The sequence below is a fragment of the Anas acuta genome, chromosome 3, assembly GCF_963932015.1.
Source record: "Anas acuta chromosome 3, bAnaAcu1.1, whole genome shotgun sequence".
Classification (NCBI taxonomy): Eukaryota; Metazoa; Chordata; class Aves; order Anseriformes; family Anatidae; genus Anas; species Anas acuta.
Window position 1 is genome coordinate 40,434,285 of NC_088981.1, and position 21,216 is coordinate 40,455,500.

Here is a 21,216-nt window from a genome sequence, read left to right on the forward strand (position 1 = left end):
CAAAATCAGGGAAGGACTGAGTAAATCTATTGTCAAAAAAAGAGTTGGAAAAATTGTGATCTAAAAATGGGCAGTACATAGGTTAAAGAAGTAGGAAATGTATTTAGTAAGTTATGGTTTAATTTATTCATCTTCACCTGTCTCCTTGTGACACCTCCCTAGGCAAGAATTGTGCAAGTGAGATCCATCACGACAACATGGAATGAAAGAAGAGAAATACATTTCTAAGTCAGATGGGATATGTATCTTATAATCATTTGCTTTTTTAATGGGAGTAGCCAGATCCAGAAACCCCCAAGATTTGCGGCTGTATCCTGGCAGCACACCAAGGCGCCTGAGCCATGCTTACTTGCCTGTGTATTTGCATACTTGCAAAATTAAAAATAGCATATGGAATTGCATTTGCCTGTACTTTAACTTTCTTGATAAGGGTTAGACAGTGACACCCTCTGCATGAGAAGATAGGGGCAGAAAGGACCCTGCTCCATGTCACCCAAAATGTCAGATGCTCCAAGTGCATCCTGGGTGTCACCTGCCCCCATGGGAGCAGGAAGAGCCAGCCCAGAGCCCGAGACCTGCTCTCAAAGCCTGCCAGCTGATGAAAAGCAGGATGCTCAGAGTGAAGTGCTTCCCTTTGAATGGTCCCACCCATTCAGGTCTCATGCAATAAGCCCTCAGAAAGTAACACAAGACAGTATTCCCAGGGAAAAACATGCATATGTGCAGCTTAATGGAAAGGAATTTCCTGTTGTTTGGTTTTCCTCTGCCATCTGTCCAGGGAGAGAAACACCTTTCTACCTGGATTGTATCTGAACTCCCTTATTTCTTGTTGTTGTTGAGCAAGAAAGGTTCTTTCTATCTGCTTTCTTGAGTTACTCATGTTTTCTCATGAAACAAAATCAGGTATTTTCATTTCTTATCATAAGAAAGGCCCTTAGGTCTGTAAAATTTTTCATTGCCCTGGTCTAAATTTTTCATTGTCCTGGTGTCCTTTGATTTGGTGAAATATACCGCATTAACAACAAAACACACGAGGACAAAAGAGTAAAATCTGCAGTCAGGCGTAATAACTCGTGGTCATTTCCAAGGAAAAAAAAATTCCTTCAATTTATTTTAAAACTTTTTTGCTTTACCTCTTATTATTTTTTTTTCCAAAACTTAATTGGATTTATTTACTCACTGATGTATTTAGTCTCAAACTGAGTTATGTTTTTCTGATACAGATTTTCATTTAGAGGGGGAAAAAAAAAACCTGCCCTAGAACAGCTTTACAGCTATATTTACCCACTTTACAATAACCACTGCCAAAAGTAACTTCTGCTGTGTAGCTTAGTAATCACACTCATGCTGCAATATGCTCAAATTGCCCTGCAGATGATGGGTAAAAGTAAGAGAGCTAGACATAAAAGCACAGGGTGAGCGAAAGAGCAGGCAGAAGAAAGATGTCCTCAAAGAGATTATACGGGTCAAGTCATGCAAGTGCTTCTATTACTGCTGATTAATTCTGTCAACTGTTATGTTAATGTGTTGCATGGCATGAGCATGCACAGAGCAAACGTACAAGGAAGCTGAGACTATTCTCTAAATAAGGATGTGGCCCAGACTGCTTGAAATGGTGTGTGTGTGTCTGTGCCTTGCAGAGTGATGATGGATGCTAACAGGACAAGAATGAATCTCTATTGCTGTCCTTTTGCAATACAGATATATCTCCCTGCGACCTCAGAGAATTTGAGGCAGGTTTTGTGCTGCCAGCCCCAGGCCTTCAAATAAATTGAGATGATTTGACATCATGTATTTTTAAAATAATAACTGTGGATTCTGGTTTTGGTTGTCCTTTATTTTCTGAACAGAGAGCATTTCATTTTCAAGTCTTCCACTTCTACTTCCAAAAGGGCTAGAACTGTACTTAGCAAAATGGAAAGCACAAATGTTGCTGTATGCCAAGAGCTGAGATATTAGGAAAATTACAAAATGTGTGAGCTTCTGATAACGATACACAAGCTAACCTTTCCGTATGGTCAGGCTGTATTTCTCAAAATGGGAAGTGCACTAAGAAAAAGATGCACACAAGCTTTGGCATGCTTAATTTGTGAAGACTCAGCATTCAGGAAAAGGGCATCAAAAAGAATTTGGGAGGTGATTGCAGCATGAGTCTGGCACTTAAACCAAGAAAGTGCTCCGGAGGAGGTGAAGGTGATTAAAGGGGTAGGCAGAGCAGCACACAGTCTGTCCGGAAGCAGAGGGATGTGTACAGACAGTGGTGTGACAGCTTGCTGGGGTGGCTCTGTCCTTGTGAGCCGCGTCCCTCGCTGGGTGAGTGATGCTGAGTCCTGCTGGCACCAGGGCATCTGCACCCGCTTGTCACCCACTGCCAGCATCACACACGTCCTCCACGCCTCTTGTCAGCCACAGGGCGTGTGCACAGCTGCAGTGGCTGGAGCTCTTCCCCTGCCACAGACTGTGGTGCCTGCCCTGAAGGAAGCACTCTTCCCCATCTCTGGCTTCACAGCATGAAGACACAGCATCAGGCACAGTCAAATGTGCTGTGAGGTGGGTCATGGGAAAGTCCCTGGTGCTCTTTAATTGTGCTGGACTATGTTGTATGATGGTCTCCTGGGAGCCCCAGAGGAAGACCTGGTCTGGGAACCCCCTTTTCAGACTAGTATCACCTGTCTCCTTTCCTCATGAGTGCTCCCTGCCTGCTGCAGCCCCCAGGGTGCTCATTGCTGGTGCAGGACCCGCTTTCATCTGAAAGTGTAAAAAATATCCCTCCAGTTCCTGCACTAGGAGGCATCACGGCTATGTGATACAAATGCATCTGTGGTGTAAAATCAATCTGACAGATCAAATTCTGGGAGAGGGTAAGTTGGTACATTTGTCTGCTGAACTTCCCTGAATGACATAAAATCCTCTCCAAGGAGCAAGTGGCTGGAACAAATGGGTTGAAAACAGTTTCAAATGGTGCCTTGAAGTAGAGTTTGTGTTCCTGAAAGCTTACTCATTTCTTCCTAATATGCCAACTAGTCTAATAAAAGAAATTGTCTTTCCCTAGAAGCCTTGCTTTGTGATAGCCATCTGCTAATGAGAGATACTATTGTGATGAATAATGCCATAATCTTTGGGAACATTTGCTCCAAGAGAGCCTTGTGGCAGCAGGAGGCTTCTCTCCCACTCCTAGATATAGTTTGCATGGGATCATGGGCTCACCAGGGAAACGCAGTGATGTCTAAGAGCTTGCATCCATTTCAATTGCCATTTGCTTAATCATAGATGCCAGCCTGCTATGTTTCAGCCCAGAGCAAAAACTTCTGGTTGTGTGGTGAAGGGTGGAAATTTTTATCATCTCAGCCATAATCAGTACAGCTGTGTGCTGCTCAAGAAAGCAACAGACAAGTAGACAAGCAGATCACCAGAATGTGGTTTCATCAGCATTGGTGCTATTTAATAGGCAATCTTTTTTTTTTTTTTTTTTTTTTTTTTCCTTTCCCTGTGGGTATAGAAAATTGTCTTTTTTGTTGTTGTTACTGTTGTTGCAAGCACAATGTCTTTCAACTTCCTTTCACTTTCAGGTATCTCTGATGATCTTCTGCCAAAATCAAGGGAAACACAGGTCTGGTTGTAGATCAAAGAAGTAAAAATACTATTTAAAATATTGATTGCAGTGTTTCCCCGAAGGGAAAGAAAAAAAAAAAAAAAAGGAGAAGAAGAATGAATATACAGCAGGAAATGTTGGCAGATGCTGCCAAAAGCTCTCTTCTTTCTGAGTTTCCTTGAGATAATCTATGCTGTTTCTCAGTCTCCAAATGGAATGGAATTGTCTTAGATGTGGGTAGTTTTAGTGCCTGATATTTGCAGATAAGTTTATTCTTCATGAATGTGTCAAAGGTTGTTAGGATAGTTCCATTTTATCTTCCAGGGGGAAGGGAGGCTGGCTGTGAGTGGCAGGAAATGCAAATCTGGCTGGAGGGGAGAAAGATAGTGACTGAATGGTGGAGAATACAGGCAGAAGGTTGAACACTGACAAAAACGGGAAGCGACCATATGCGCTCGCAGACATTTGAAGAATTCATTTAGCAGCTTTCAGTCCAGCTAGCAGCGGTGTGAATTTTCCTAGAGAAGGGGATCCATAATTGCTCAGCAGACTGCAGGAGAGACGGGTCCAAATTGCTGGTGCAGAAGCAGCACGTTGTGCTTACAGGAGACAGGATGCAGTAGAAATGCAGAATTACTGTGTGAGAGAGAGTTTTACATTGGAATGATACAGGGCCTTATCAGTAGACTGAGTGAATGAAATAACTCAGAGGATGGTTTGCTCCTCCTCCACATTTTCTCCTGCTGTGCTCGACTTTGCTCAGCATTCACCTTCAGAAATTTTCTACTGCTCTGTGCCTGATGAAGGGAAAGCGAGCGTGCTGAGGAAGGAGCAGGTCTGCCCAGATTCCGGGTAAAGATAAGCTGCAGATATTTCCCCTGCCCATCCTTTCCTGTGGCTTCTCGCCCCTCCTGCAGGAGGTGTAGCCTGCGGCTCTGCTGCTGGCATTGAGGGCTTGGTATGGGGAAGTCTCACATCACCAGCACTGGGTTTCTCGTTATGAGGATGGGGCCCTTGACTTCCCTTGATTTTGGCAGATCATCAGAGATACCTGAAAGTGAAAGGAAGTTGAAAGGCATTGCATTTGCAACAACAACAAAATAATGTCACCACTGATTGTTTTTGCCACTAGAAAGAGTCTTTGAGTAAGTGACACAACAACAACATGAAAACTCTTTTTGAAAGCTACCATACTTTTTCTGGGTACTCAGCACCCTTCCCGTAGCAGACTGGTTGGGTTTTTCTTCTTATGACTCCTTTGTAGCCCTATTTTTATGGTAGCCAGGCTCAAGTAGCCTTAGATCTCACGTTGTTATGTGTAGGAGAAAAGCCTTGAACTCTGCTCTGCTGAAACAAAGCATACCCTAGCACTGGAAACTTTTTTCAGTATATGGACTTTGGGGCTGGCCAGTGGAAAAATAACAGAAGCAGAAGGAAAAAAGTGTGTTTTAAACCAACAGCTTGTTTGGTAATTTCTGTCTGTTTGTGGACAAATAGGGGTACCTTGTCAGTAAGCCAGGCCAGGCAATGTATGCACAGCTATCTACTTGCTTAAATCCTCAGAGAAAAAAAAAAAATAATGCACTTGCAATGAGACAGCTACAAAAGCTGAAAATATTTGGGACCACATTCAGGAAAAAAAATAATATATATATATATTTTAACACAGTTTCAGAAAGAAACTCCAAGCCCATTGCTACCACACAGCTTATTTCGCTTGTAAATGGTCCAATGGCTCTAATACTTTGTCTTCTCAAGGAAGGACTCCTTGAAGTTGATGTAAATGAGACTTGTTATCTCCTGCAAAGGAAAATCATGTTTCTAATAACTAATGAAACTTGTGAGACACACTGCTACCACAGATAAATGTGATGGATTTTAGAAAGTGTTCATTTTAGGTGCACAGTGGTACAACAAAGTACAGATTGGCTCAGCAGCCGTCTGAAAAGGCTGCCAGTTTCTGCTGTCAGGAATATGAATAATAATACAGATAAACAAAATAAATTGAGTTGTTCAAAACTAGTGCTACCATAAACAACAGCAGAACCTGCCAAAAAAAGAAAAAGAAAAAAAAAAACAGCACCAGTTTTTAGAACATTTTCATTGCTTATCATTAAAGACTGCTTAGTGATATAAAGCTTTTAAAATAAGTATGGAACGAAGCTGACTCAAACTAGATGCATATAAATATCAGGGGAAGAAGTCCACTTAAGATAATGGATAGAAATCAGAGGGGGGAAAAAAAAAAAAGAAGTTGACTAAAAAGTTTTAGGTTCCCTGTTCACACTGGGTCACACTGCTTCCTGAAAAGAAGATATGCATTGCCTTTAAAGGACATTTCAGAAATACATTTAGCTAACTGAATATAAATTGTATTTGAAATTCTCTGCTAATAGGAAGGAAGATGAGGCAGACCTTGTACCAGGAGCGATCTCAGATGTTGCCTGGTGCTGTTACTGCATTTTCCTTTGGTGTTGTCACAGAGGCTCAGTTTGTGGCAATGGCCCACAGCAGAATGCTTGCATAAATGTGAAACTAATATAATTTATCTACAAAATTGCATGGTACTGTGGAACAGCACTGTGCAAGTTCCTCTCGGGCAAAATTTTCCCTGGCACTTCAGGTGGGTTAGCTGAGTGAAAACCAAAGTCTACAGCCTATAAACCAAAAAGAGGACATCCACTAACCAGACCCTATTTCTCTCTCTGCGTGATGACTTTGGCACTGCTTGGCCCCTTACCAGTAAGTCAGTAAGGCTCCTGGTGAATTTCTGAACAGGAGTTTTCAGGGAAAATCCCGGGTGCTGCAAGCAGTCACCCAATTCAGTAGACGGCAAGTTTTCCTCTGAGTCAGCCCTCCCTCACACCTCCAGAAAGCTGGGAGGCACAGCCCGTAGCCCTGTCTTCCTACCCACCCTGCCACAGCGCCAACCACTCTTGGCTCTGGGGACCAGGCCTGAGTCACCCCGGAGCCGGTGGGCGCCTCTGGCCCCCTGCCCTGTGAGGACGTTTTCCTGTGGGAACAAGTGATGTTAATGCTGGTGCCCAGGCTACATCTCTGATTCACCCATTGTGGTTTTGTTTGTGGAAAGATTTAGATCGAGTAGTATATTGCAGCTCGGTGATTACTTTGTTTGTCTATAGTGCCTCCAACTGCCCTTCCAAGAGAGCAAGGCCATGCCTTCCTTGCCCACCCCAGGCTATTATTATGTGGTGCTGAACTGGTTTTTAAGCAAACAATTGCCAGGCAAGAATTTCCGTCTATTATTTTTCTGAATCTTTCAAGTTTCCTTGGTATTAGCAAAGGCAAAGCTCTTGGCTGAAGTTGAAAGAAATCATGTGAGATTTGGTTACCACTGAGTTTTGGTGTCTTGAAATAATTTCTCTCATTTTGCATCTGTGCTTGCATGTGTTTCAGAAATAGAACTAGTGAATTCATCCAGATTTATAGATCGATCCCAAACAAGAATCTGAGTATTCAGCATATTGTGATTGCAGTTTTTATTTTCTGCAGTTATAGTGCTTCAGAGAGTAGATCTTTAACAAGATTTAAATGGTGACATAAAAACATAAAATGTGCTTGGAAAAAATAGCATAAGCAGAAAAAAAAAGAAAAAAGGTCTGTATGTGTGGCACAAATAAATGGTTTAGCAAGGAGTCATGGGCTAATTCATTTTGATAAAATTGAAAGCAATAAGTGAGAAACATGGACTGGGCTGTATTTTGAATGGCGAGACCTGGGGTGGAATAAACAGACTGTGCTTGAATACAAGATTTTACGTGACATCTTAACATTTAGAAAATGTAATATATAATTTCTGATTTCTGCTGGAACCAACATTTTCTTATTTTTTACCAGTTGTTTCTTTCTCCTTGTATTAAATAAAAAGAAAGGAATGGTTTCTAGAGAGGGAAAAATAAACAAAAAGTATTTAGAAGATGTTCTGTGCACACAAGGCCAGAGTTCATTTGTTTCTTCCTGTAACCACACCGAGTCTAATAAAATGTGTTGCTTCTGCTTACCGACCTTGCTTCAACTCCTGTGTGATTGCTGCTCTCTAAATAAAATACCATATCATGTGCTCTGTTGATGTTGTGGCCATTTGAGGCTCTAATTATTGTTAAAAATGAAGCAAAGTTATCTCAAAAGGGGAAGAAATGCATACAGATTTCAGATCATACAAGTTGTTTTTTTTTTCAGGCTGATCTTGGCATATGCATGTGTTGTTGAAATACCTAATGCCAGAGGTGCTGATAAATCTGAATTTTGTCATGGTGCCATGGAGGAGTTAGTAAAGCAAGATGCTGAAATCAGTACCACCTGGGAAGAGGCAGAGTTTCCCAGATGACAGATATTCCCTGAGGCACGGCCAGTTCTCCACCCAGCACATCTCTGCATGGGCTCCCAATTCACCTCTTACTGAGGACAATCACCCCAGGTAATAGCTATGGAGGAGAAAAATGAATTCCTCATCAGTCTACAAGTGCTACAGCATTGCCTAAGAACACAGGTTTTTGTGCTCTGATATATGATGTAAGCTGGGCTCAGGCCTACAGGTGTAATCCTATGTGTTACCCCCTCCTCTCATTTGCATTTTGGTTTCATGTTCGGTGCAGTGGGGCTCTCACCTGGTATTTTCTCTGCCTCCCTATGGAGGTCACCAGTAGTACAGGACTGCGGGGGAGGTGGGGGGGGGGGGGGGGGGCAGAAAGCAGGTGGGTTTCTCAATAAAAGGAAAAGCTAAGGAAAACTGTAAGGTGCCTGAGAAAAAGCCCTGAAAAAAAAAAAAATAAATGAAGTGGTATATTTAAGGGTTGGGGCAGGGGCATGATCAGCCATACAGTGTTTTGTTCAGTATACTCATTGAGGTAAAAATTGGAGGAGGAGGAGGAAGACGCCTTGGCTCATATAAGTTATTTCCTTAAAGCTGTGAAGTACGCCGCTGACCATATGGGGGCCAGAAGAAAATACTGAAGTGAAAGAGCTGTGGAGAGACCCTACCAATGCAGGAAAAGTCTCCTCATAGAGCCAGCACTTCCTCACCCTCCAGGCAGGAAGACCCTCCGAGGAGTCTGTGATGATCATCACGGCAGCCCATGGAAAATCTGCAAAGAGACATTGGAGCTATGTTGTGTGCTCAGACTCATCTTTACTTTTAAAGGCAAATTCAGGACAATTCAGCCCCAGGAGAAGTATCCTGAGAGAGGAGAAGCTGAGGCAGCAGCCATGCATTTAGTGAAGACCTGCTGTGCCCATATAACAGTGGATGTATGCACCAAAGCCCATCAGCCCCTTAGTGGATAACTGCCAGATTATCCACAGGGCTATTTATTGTACTTTATGCATCTAGGGCTGCAATGTCTGATCTGAAAATTGGCTAAAAGTTGTGGGAGGGGTTGCGAATCAGAGGCCGGAGCTTGCATAACTGCGCAGAGTGATGACTTCTAATGCCCAGCTTCCCCCTTCTTGAGGGCTCAAGAGAAATGTCTTTTAACAGTCCCTCGAGGATTTGTGTTCTTAGACCTTTGGAGGACAGTGTGTGCTGATATCACTCTCTCCTGCCAGAGAGGAAATCCGCTTGATACTGACCATAACTGCTGCTACAAATCTATTTCATAAAGCTGCTATCACTAGATAGTTTTTTTTGTTTGTTTGTTTGTTTTTTTTTTTTTTTTTTTAAAGTAGCAGCAATCAATTTTCTGAGTGTTTAAGCTTGGAAGATTTTTGTGGTCAGTGGGATCTTATGGGAGCTGAGATTTCCCGGATGTTATTACTGGAATGCTGCAGCTGCATTTTTAACTGTTGGTGGGCTGGAAGCTCTTTCACATGGGACTGGATAACCAAGGTGCTGCAGAGCCCTCTGGCTTAAACAGCCAGCAGAACTCTGGAGCTCTGCACTGAAGTGCTTTGTTGGATTAAGGTAATGTCTAATAACCCCTTTGAGAATTGTATCTTTGTTGCCCAAAGCTTCTTAGATAATAAACAGCAATTCAAGAAAGTGAAGACTTCCACTCAGCATCTGCTTTTTACCAGACTTTGGATGGCTTCTATGCACAAATGTATTCACGCATCATGAAAATACCACACGTTGGGGCATTAGACCATAAACAGCAGTACCATAAATGCACTAGTCATTAGTCACTCTCTGTTATCAGCTCTTATTCCTATTGTTCTTTTTCCTAAAGTCAGCCAACTGGGCAGCGGGGATAGTTCCATGACAGCTATGCAAAGACAGGAAACCTGCTGAAAAGCAGCATCTTGTCAAAATGAGGTGGACTTGGATCTCTTGAGTTTATAGCTCACTGAACCAAAAGTGCTGGCATTTCTTTGTGTAAAAACAAATGTAACTTTCTGCTCATTCTTGGCACCTGGGGTAGAGCCTGAGGATGAGTAGGCTCCATTTGTGACACATAACTCTACGGGAATGTGCTTGGTCTTGCTTTTTATAAGCTTTAAATCATTACAGGTTTACAGAAACTGGATGATTCCTTACAGAACCAGGAGACATTATTATCATTTAATTGCATCTTGAATTCTTCCTTAGAAATCCAAAGCAGAAATATAAAAGTATATGAAATGCCATGGAATTGCTTGCAATTGAAAACAAAGCCAAGCACACTCTTGTACCGGCTCCTTTTACAGCCCCTTTCCCTTCAGCAATACCATTGTCCTAGAATTATTTCTTCCATTTTTCGGTTAGCAAAACAGACAACCTTGTTTGAAGGGCTATTCATTTAGGGCTTGTCAACAGATCAGATATTTAGAAAGTGAACTTGAATTTAATTAAAGGAGTGAATTCCAAAATGGATTAATTAAATTGAATTAAACTGCCCTGTGGACACTGTTAAATAAATCACAGTGGTTGCCAGTGCTTCTTCCCTTTCGACAAGTAAAAGTATCTATGTGGGAGTTTAATTTAGTTTATCCAATCCACTTTAAAGATTAATAAGGATTAGCTTTCCTGGGTGTCCTCATCTCTATGAGCGGACAGCCCTCCCAGAGGCTGGCTGCAGCTTCAGCAACGATGGGGCATTATTTCTGTGGTTACTCCCCTGTTGTGGGAAAGCTCTTACACCACTTGTATCCTGCCCACTCCTTTCCAGCAGGGACAGAGCCTGGCCCCAGTTATGTCTAAGCACTGCAAAATGCAAGTGGTGGTGGGATTTTTTCATACAGGCAAGGAGGAGTGGTGAAGGCCATCTGACCTGGCAGTGCTGGAGCTCGGGGTAGTGAGGAACGTGCGCAGGATCCCCTGGGCAGCTCAGCAGGAGCAGGGACTGAGCCGTAGAGCCAGCTTCAGCCTTCCAAAAATGAATTTCGGTAATCTGTGAGACATCATAGAAGAATGAAAGGGAGCTTCAAAATAGCCTCGCTTGAAATAAAAAACATACTTTGGCAAGGCTACGTAAAATGAAAACTGACGTGCTTGACCATCGTATTGACATGTTCATCAAACCGCTCAACAGACTGCAAATATCCCCACGGACTCGGTGCCAGACGTTGGGGCGGCCAACCAGATGTGGAGCAGACCGCGGCTGGGCCTGTTTGCTTCTCCAGCAGGGGTGGAGGGAAGCTGCTTGCAGGTCTGCTGGGGCCACAGCCCGCCAGGACCGTCCCAGCACCAGAGATCCCAGCATCTCGTCTTTTTATGAGGTGTTTCAGGGGGAGGCTTTCTCTGCCTCTTCTGGGCTGGGGACTTGGCTGATGGAAAGCACAGTAGGGAGAGGGTTGAAGTGAGAGCATGATGAGTTTTAGGACGGGGAGTGGTGCTACAAAATACCAGTTCCCTGCAAGTATTTATTATCATACAAAAGCGTGAAGCTGAGCGTGTTTTTGCAGGATGCGAGTGCTCCAGCACATTCCTTGATCAGATGTCTGTACCTTAGGGAACTGGGCTCCTAGCGAGATTTTGCATGATACCAATTCAAAATAGACTCCTATAAGAGCCACTTCAGACTTGTTTTAACTGAAGAGTATTTGTGCCAATAAACTCACTTACTAGGAGATTGCCAGGAAGCAAAAGCAATAGCTAGTCCAGTCCTGAGCAGCTTGAAAATCTGCTACATATGTATTTATACAATGTCTGCGTGCAGGTGCCAAGACATAGCTCAGGGCTCACAAGTTCCACCAGCACAGGGATAATGGAGTTGATTACTGCAAACACGCGGCAAGCAAACATGCTTAAACATCTTCACAGAAACATTACAAAGGCCCCATTTTTCACCATATTTTCTAAATGTAGCAGATGCTGGGGACTGGGTGCCACGATGCAGATTGCCAGGCGTCCAAGAACCACAGTGAATGTGCTGTTAATCATTGGTTGCACTTGATCAGCTCTGAGCAATCACGAAATGCTGCAAGACATTCTTCAGTGGCTCAGTTACAGTAAAATAGAGGCTAATCTCAAAACAAAGGGACTGTCGAGAAGTAATAATTTCTTGAGAACACAATGATACAGCCTGCTTAATTCTCAGGCAACTAATGGTGTGTGACAATGCCGTCCAGCTCTGCAAACAGTGCAAGCACTAAGCCAGGGCTGTGGGGAGGCGGCACCATCAGCCAAGCAGCCAGACTGCTCTGACAACCGCCTTTCCCAAAGTCCATGACTCCACAAATCCAGTTTGTACAAGAGCTGAGCTGTGGTAGGTCAGTTACTTTCTTTTTGTATTGCTTGAGAGAAAATAGGATGGGCTGGCTTGAGAAGCAAAAGGAACACAAACAATCAAAGAAAGGAAAAAAGAACTCAAAATGCTGATTCTGAGGGAAAAAGCAACCCTTTTCAGTACCGCTGATTTTGTGATTAGTAAAAGGAGTCCTAATAGTGTTCTGCAAATATTAATAAGCATTGCAATAAGACTTCAGTGCTGAAACAGTCATAAGAATATATTTCCTTTAACAAATCAGAACTACCTACCTTATGGCAGACTTATCTTACCACACACTTAAAGAGAGGGAGGTTTGAACCAAAGAGTAAAAACTGACTTGGACAATTGTTGAGCTAAGGATTTGCTCCTGAGCCATGGAGAAGTGGACTGGGCACAAGGGACTGGTGACACACAGTTTTAGGGTCAGAGAAATGGAGTGAGGCACCAGGTTGACTTCAGAATGCTCTACCACCCCGACCAGTTTCCTGTGTGACGCTGAGTGAGATACGTGCTCGCTTTATGTCTCACTGTCTCACCCTGGGCTGCTTGTCTACTTACACTGAAAACTCTCCTGTGATCTGAAAACTCTCCTGTGATCTGTATCTTTCTGCGTAGTCTGTATTAACCTCTTCCTTAAAATTATTTAACTGCTGCTTGGAATCCTTTGTTTTTTATTACTTTCAGAGTTGCATAATAACAGAGAATATCCCAATGGAAACAAAAGGAGTGAGCTTTTTGGGCTGCAGCTGCTGTTCTGCTTTGGCCCTTTGACAGAAGTGCTTTGCCTGTCTCAAACCAAAAGCAACCATCAGCTGCACTCTCTCAGAATAAAATGAAATGTACCCAACCTGCAGGCAGCAAGCAGACTTGAGAGCAGGGGCAGAGGCAGTGGTGCTAAACACAGGCAATTGCAATCACAGCATTGCTCTTTGGTGGCCTTCCACGTGGACAGCCTGAGCACCGGACCCGAAGCATAGGGAGGAGCAGGTTTTGACAGCTTGCCCCTCACAGCACTGTGATGTGGGCTGCCCTTTGTTGCCCTGGGGAAGTGTGGTTCTGGGTACAGAAGCACTGCTAGAAGCCCACTTCATGGTAATTCAGGGAAGAAATAAAAGGTTGCCTAAAGTTTGCACATAATGTGTGACTAAGGGCCAGAGTGGGTAAACACTGCCCTTTTGGAAAGCTACAGGCTTTCTTCTTGCCCTTGAAATCACACACTCAGAACAGCTATGAAGGAATCCAACTTAATGCATTTATTTTCTTCCGCTGTCCTATTAAGGGACAGCTGATGGGGTGTAAATGTTACAGAGAAAAGGAGTGAAGCCCTGATGCACTGCTCCACTCCTGAGGCACTCTGGGCTCTGCCACTGTGGCTCTTTGAAGGTTTATGGAAAAACATGTGAAAGAGGAAATGCTACTTGCTCACAGCTTGTAGGTGGAGGTGGGGGCTGACTTTTTAAAATTAAAATAGGCTGCTCACCTCTTGATTTGCAGTGGGAGTCAGATGCCAGATAACACACTTCTCTCTGCACCCAACACATCTTATCTCCAGTCTTCGTGTTTTAAAAGTCTGACCCTGGGCTCTTGTGTGCTACTTAGACTTACTTTGCTAAAGATAAAAATAGCACACAGGAGCTATTTCTGTCATTCGCAGAGCAGTTCTAGCATTTTTTTTGTTTGAATCCTCGGGCACATTTTCCTTTCTCTCCCCTTCACCCCCCCCCCCCCCCCCCCCCCGCAGATCCACACCATTAAATCCATATTTTGCAACTGCATTTTTCTTTCCTTCTGAAATTCTTTCAGATTACCCTTATCTGTTATACCAAAAAATCCCTTTAACTGCTTTCTCCAGTCTTTCAGTCTCATCTCAGTGGGCACATTTGCATAAATGTTGCCGTGGTGTTGTAGGAATCCTTACAAAGGAATTGGCTTGCAGAGTTTAAAAAATTATAAAAGATTTTACACTTCTTTGCAAGTATTCAACTATATCTTCCTTGAAGCAGTATTTAAAATATATAAAACAGTTAAGCTAAGGAAAGTCAGTCTTCAGAAGATGTATTTATTTGCATTTGTATTAAAGGTATGTTGTATTAAAATATATTTTAAATGAAAATACAGTTATATATGCATTTGCATATACTGAATATGTATATCTACATGAACTGCTTTAAGGTTCTTCCAATGACTATAACACCATCTTTCAAAAAAAAAAAAATCATTACTGAAGTACAAAATGTCAAGTATTGATTATAAAAAGTATATTGAACATTTTGAGAAAATTGACAGAAAAAGAAAAACAAACCAAGACACCTCAGAGCTATGAAATGATAGTATTATAGTAATATACTATTTCTACATAGCAACATAAATAAATTTATAAAGAAAATGTTCTACTCTTCTTCAGCTTTATATTCTATTCTTACCCTATAAATCATAAGTGGTAAAAGGTAAAGTCTGCAATGCCCCTAATTCATTATATCATCAGATAATATCCAATAGGGAATACCCAAACCCCTTCTTTGGTCCATCTTTTTCTGAGCACAGCATAATAAAGACCACAAGGTGAGCTGGAGCTGTCTGCATTGTGGATTAAACTCAAGCTTGGAGGTAGGGGAGGTCATAACTCCCCTTCTTTTTTCCTGTTGAAACTTCCCTTGGGAAGTTGCTTTCAAAAAAAATCAAGTAAAATAAAAATGGAGCTTTTTATAACACTTCTTAAAGCAAAATCTTTTGCCATGAAATGACAATATTCAAACATATATCCATTTTTAAAATGCAAAAACAAAATGAAACATCTGTTTTGACTTAGTGCCATTGAATTTTAGCATTTGGAAATTTAAAGATTTCGACTTTTGGATTCCCATGCTTTTTATAAAAACAGGCCCCTCCTTCTCCTCCTCCAGCCCTTAAACCTCAAATCTGGAAAATATTTAAAGCAGCATGTAGATATTCTCTTTTTCCCTCGCTTCCCTCCCACCCCCATTTTCCTGCTGTTTTCTAACCATTTCCAGTTGTCAGGAAGATGTGCTGCTAGAGCAGAATGGAAAGAAAAATCATCCTATGAAATAAACCCAAAAGAATATACAGGTGTTTGGGCTGTGTGTGTCTCTGAGAGGGATCTTCTCCAACCTTCATATGTCCTCTAGAGATGCAGACTTTGAAACAAAATGCTCCGAGCCATGTGTTTGCTTCTCTCATGCATGTTGGTTAAAATGCATCCCTGGGCTGATCCTCTTTATACCTAGAGCTAAACTGAGGAAGCATTACTGCTGCCGGAGGGGACTGTGTGGTATGGTAACTAAATCTGTGAAATGGGAACCATCCACTTTAAATAGGAATAGCAATATTTCTCTTCCTTTGTAAAATATTTTGAGATTCACAGAGGAAACAGAGCTGTAGAGCATGATTACAGGACTTACTTGCTTCGCAATTACTGACACTCACAGCACAAAGAGAGTTTTATGCCATCTTAATAAGGTGCAAAGAAAAAATGAGTACAAAAGCATTTTATTTTTTTCTAGGACTGTTTCTGTAGAAGTCCCTCATACGCCACTGTATATGCATACTGTCACTTTGGAAAATAAGGTGACTGTTACCTCTGAAAATAAGGTGACTCCCTTTAAAACTACAGGTTGCTTTGGGGTGGTCCAGAGTCATCAGTAACTAGCAGAGGTCATCTGCAAAGTAACTGATAGCTGGAATATTTTACCTCCTGTCTTCTGGCTTTCGTTTGTTCACCTGAGTATTTTTTTGCTTTCCCAAAAGGAAAACACTGCTGGGTATTGTAATAGACATGAATGCATGCGTAGATATGAAGGTGTCAGCAGCCTCTGGGTGTTTCTGAGGCCACCGAACTACTCAAGCTGAGTGCAGGGGGCTCAGAACCAGAGCTGGTCTCCACGTCATGCCAACTTCTGAAATGCTCTGACAGGACTTTTGAAATATGAATTTTTTTAAAACACGGGACAGGATGCAGCTATTTCCACGACCATCTCATTCTGTAAAGGACTGATTACAGGTTTACAAATATTTGCTTTATATTCCCCTGGTTATTCCTCTGGGTGTCTTCTTCTAGTCCTTTGGTTATCTTCTTACTTGCCAGGTGCTTATGCTGGTATCATTAGTCAGCATTTTGTGGGATCTGGATGGACACTTGCTCTGTGTCTCCCATTTAGGTTTGCCATTTCTGTATCCCTGGTGAAGTTTCCTTTGAGTAACACTGAAGCTGGACAACTGGCAGGTCAATGGGAGTCATAGGGCTGTCTGGAGAACTTAAAGGAAATTGCTGGCTGTGGCTGCCATGTGTCTTTTGGATGAAGAAACTGCCAATGTCTTCTTCTTCCAGGACAGAGCTCACTCTTCTTAGCAGCAAAAGAGCAAATGTCAATCTGTGTTGCACTAAGCATTTCCCATTGAACAAAGGTCTTGAAAAATTAGTTTCTTACTTTGTTTCCTGGTCGTTACCATGTGGGTTTTCATATTAAGTATAACATTTTAGAAAATCAGAATCCCACATGCCACTTAGGGGAGAATTTTAGTAGTAATACTGCTGGGCTCTTGGTTTGCCTTGAACTGTACTTGGGGATACTCGTCACACATTTTGCTTCAAATAAAATTTACTCTTCTGTGTTGCATGTTCTACTAGTATTGAGCTTTTCTTGAATAAGCTGTCAGGACCAGAGGGAGGATGAGCAGAGAGATAGATTATAGTTCCCCTTCCTCCAGCTGGACTGTTGCTTTTTTTGTTTGGCAAAACTGAGACAGTTCCAACTTCAGCTCCAGCCTGTGCTAGTAACGGACAGGCACGAAAAGACAATCTGGTACCTAGTGACTGGTGGACTTCAGGGAGGCATTAATCATGTTTTCTTTCCTTTTCATGGGTCCACAGGGCTGATAGAGAGGAAAACATGAGAAATGGCTTGAGTTCCCTCCCAGTAAGTTTTGTTTGTTTGCTTTACTATTATACAGACTTCATGGTTAGTTTCCACTGGAGTGGTGTTTCAGAGTTCATTGTTTTTTATTCAAAGTTACTTTATTGTACTGTGACAACCATTTATGTGCTGTCTAATAGAGATTGTTATACTAATGGATGTCCTGTTTCAGCAAAGTTTGTGTCTTACAGTTCAATTCAATGAGTCAAGCTTCAAGCTATTATTGTGTGAGTATTCATAACTGTGGACTTTGCAAAAGCACACAAAGGAAAACATCCACCCTTATGACTGTTGAGTAGATAATGCTGTGGAAATAGTTTTCCCTGCAAGTCAGTGGCAGGTAGTAATGACTTTCATTGGCTGTAACTTTCCTTTGAAAGTTGAAATGCTGCCTGGTGCTGGTAGACACTGATATCTAAAGCAAGAGTGCCAATCTACTTTGCCATTTAATATTTCATATATATATATATATATATTTTTTTTTTTTCAAACAAAACAAAACAATTAGATTAAAAATGTCATTTGCAGTCTGGCCACTGAAATTAGTAGTGTTCCATAGAGGAGGGAGTTCAGGATTTTGCCCACAGTCATGATCTATCTTAAAATATCACTTATTGTTCCTGGTGAGCATCAGAAAATACTGCAGTTGAACTATCTCTACATTTGATAGGACTGCCAGAGTAGACAAGGACAAATTATTCCAGAAAGAGTGGTTAAAACATGCCCCTGTGGGTTTTATGGTTGCACAGTGTAATCTACCCCTTGGCAAATCTGCTGTCCCACCAGTGCTTTCCAGTTGGCAGTTCTTATATAGGTATATTCTAGCTTTGAACAATGGTGAACAAATACTGGAAATGTTATATTGCAGGTCTATCTCTAAATCTGAAAAAAGTAATAAGTAATTTTGCTGGATTAACAGCCTGATGTAGAAAAAGGTAGAGTGTTGTGTTTTTTTTTGTTTGTTTGTTTTTGTTTTTTTTTGTTTTTTCTGTAATGTTTTAGCTGACATTGAAACAAATGTGGTAGGTATACTCTGTGGAGATAAATGCTTATTGTCAAGCTCATTATAATTGACAAAAATTTAAAAAACGGGTTTCTGATTTTAGGTATCCACTTAAATGTTTAACACCCACAAAAATTTTACTACAGTTAGATGCAAATCAGCTGTGTAAATGAAAGGATTGAGGCACGGTGTATGAGCCATGATGTACCTGTTCAATTAACAGACAACTGTTTATGCCCATCTTCACAGCATTTGAATGTCTGGTTTGTGAAAGTTCGAGGCAAGTATTAAAAAATGTGAAGAGCCTGCACTTTCTATTCATAAGGCTTTTTTAGGTTCAGTGCTTGAAATCTTGAAAACCTGAGGCTGGAATCTCAGGTATGCCTTCTTGTGCCATTGGTGCATTTGACAATATGAGCTCCCAGGCTGTGTGAGCAGCTGGGTGTTTTTATGTCCAGCTGCACAGTAATTTCCTCGTTACAGTTTGATCTTTCTGTGCATACTAAAATTTTGTGAACTGGCTTGTTTCTAATCAGATATGTGACCTACTTTTTAAAAAATTGTGCAATTCTAGATAATTTAAAATTTGTTGTTAGGCTTGTAGCAAATAGCTACTGAGTCACTATTGCAATGAAGGAACTGAAAAATTAATTAGCATTGAAATTAAATCAAAATTATCATCAGGTATAAATAAACCTGTTGAATACTTTTGTTTCAATAATACCGACTTCTAAGTCATAAAGCTTCAATCAAGCATACATTTGTTTGCTTTCCTCTCATCATTAGCTTTGTGTCAGTCACTGAATGGAACTGGTTTTTGTGGTGAAATTAGGCAGTCCTTCTGGGGCTTGCAGGAGCCTGTAGGATCAGCATCTTAAATCTGATGTGTTATATTTAGTTTCAGGGAAAGCCAGGTGAATAAACTGTAACCACATAAGCAGTTAATTTGCTTCCTTTGGCTTGTAAGTGAGAGCCTAGACTTTTCACTGTTCTTGATTATTAACCATTTTTGTTGGTTTGAAGGAGGTGGATGGTCCGTAAGAATGCTGTTAAACCTGGGGTGCATAGTGTATGTGGGGGTGCCCACACAGCCCACCCCAGGCCAGTTACTGGGATGCAGTACTTCTCATACCAATTTTAATTTAATTTTATATAGCAATTACTGAAATTTATGATAAAAACCCCATCCCTCTCAGACAAGCTTTCTCCACCTGTGGCTCAATTTTCCACTACTCACAGGTAAAAAGAGCTCAATAATGAACAGTGCAGCAGGTAAGTGAAATGAGAAACAAAAAGAACTTGATAGACATTCTCATGAATTAAAATAAATCCTCAAGGAATATTAGTGAGATTACACGTGAGCACCAACTTTCCATATCTATGCACTAAATTTTTAACCCCCCTATGAACTCATTATTGCTGTTTTCTAGAATACCACTGGAAAATAAAATCACTTCTGAAAGACATTTGTGGGGTTTCTCAAATGCCAGCAATGAAGATCCCTGCTGTTCCCATGTTCACGTTAAAAAATTCATATCAGCAATGCCTGAATAAGAAGCAACACAGGAAATTAAGAAAACCCTGCTGAAACCTTTTCAGGGTATATTAAGCTGTGAATCAGATGAAGAACTTGTCTAAACAGATTAATTTCAACAGTACATAGCTTGTACAAAGTCATTATGATGTACACATACCTTACCATAGTCAAAGTGCTTTTGTTCTTTGAAAGGCTCTATTAGAGGTAAAAATCTGTAGAGACAAGTTGGTTAGCAGCCCGATCAGCACCCAGGATGTTGCAAACACTGCTGACTGCTGTTACTGACCTTTGAATGCCATATGTTTCTGTGTTTGCTGGCGAAAGACACAGCCTCTTGTCAAAACATCTCATCAGAAAGGAGAAAGTGCTTGCTTGCTTCTTCTTTTGATGGAGATTTGGATGATTCAAACTCCAGACATTTTAAGAAAGTAAAAATGTTTGAATGCCTGATGGATGAGTCACAGTGTAATTTTGGATCTGTCTGTTGGCATTACAAAGTATCCATTGTAGTGAAAGGATTTCCTGATCTTGAAAATGCTACTGAACCATTGGCTTATAACAGCAAACTTTTTTTGCAAAATCTCTGACATTAAAAACGTCTCTTTAAGCTTTCCATTTGAGACACACCTTGTTTTTCTGTCAGGCACTCTCAGGAGAATTTACTCTGCATTTTCAGTATTGGAGGTTCCTGTTGTCAGGCAGCTCAGCAGGGAGAAAGAATCAAGAGCTAAATTTGCACAGAGTGCAGGCAGAATGATTTGGGATCTGCTGTCTGGAGACCATTGCTATGACCATTTTGAATTTCTGACTTAAATTCATTTTCAACCAGGTCTTACTGAAATTTAAAAAAAAAAAAAAAAAAAAAAAAAAAAAAAAGCAGAATGCTTACCTATTAATGAATGGATGCAACATGAAAGTAGTAAAAGCAAATAAAACTAATCAAGTATACAGAGCAAAAATTCATGAAATGTTGTCCATATATTCTAACAGATCAAAAAAAGGTCGGGGATCTTGATGTTCCTTCTAAAACTCCCCAAAGGCCACACAATGTGCCATGCTTTAATTTTGCTATTTGCTTCTACACTTAAGAGCATCTATGTATTTATGCATAAATGTATTTCAAATCTGACATTCAGAAGTTTGGTATGTTCAAAACCTTAACACTGGATAATTTAAAAAATGTCATCCTTTTCTGGGTTTCATTCTCAAGATAGTACTAGGGAAAAATGAGAAAAGATTTTTGCAATGCTGGGAACACTTTGCAATTATTTTTTATTTAGAAACAGGTTGGCCAGTCCTCTCCTGAAATGCAAAAATAGGTTTTCTGTTTGTCTTCTCCAACATAAAAAGCTCTGGTGTCTACTCAAGTGTATACTGAAGTATACCCCACCTTCTAATTTTCTGTTTTAAAAGGCATTGAAGCCAAAGTGCAATGTTTGCATAACATTTTAAACATTAGCCACACTTGATTTCTGTGAAGTGATTAGTTCAAACACATGATGTTATCT

General features: G+C 41.1%; 1 protein-coding gene and 2 long non-coding RNA genes across 5 annotated transcripts in view; 1 reads left to right on the forward strand and 2 right to left on the reverse strand.

The window, feature by feature from the left end:
• EML4 (EMAP like 4) overlaps positions 1–20,022 on the reverse strand; it is a 203,732-nt gene extending 183,710 nt beyond the window's left edge. The window contains exon 1 of the mRNA XM_068676743.1: positions 19,995–20,022. Coding sequence (XP_068532844.1) covers positions 19,995–20,007 — 13 coding nt within the window. The 5' untranslated portion in view covers positions 20,008–20,022. The remainder of the gene's footprint in view (positions 1–19,994) is intronic.
• Positions 7,902–9,265, forward strand: LOC137853895 (uncharacterized). The gene is made up of 2 exons (XR_011094805.1): positions 7,902–8,030; positions 8,520–9,265. It is a non-coding gene; the product is annotated as an uncharacterized lncRNA (long non-coding RNA).
• LOC137853894 (uncharacterized) lies at positions 8,566–19,996 on the reverse strand. Of its 3 annotated transcripts, XR_011094804.1 has the most exons (4): positions 19,871–19,996; positions 11,015–17,127; positions 10,798–10,917; positions 8,566–8,697 (listed from the first exon to the last, which is right to left on the reverse strand). It is a non-coding gene; the product is annotated as an uncharacterized lncRNA (long non-coding RNA). The 3 variants fall into 3 exon arrangements; XR_011094802.1 differs by lacking the exon at positions 11,015–17,127 and having other exon boundaries at positions 19,866–19,978; XR_011094803.1 differs by lacking the exon at positions 11,015–17,127 and having other exon boundaries at positions 19,871–19,976.
• Positions 20,023–21,216: the final 1,194 nt, after the last annotated feature.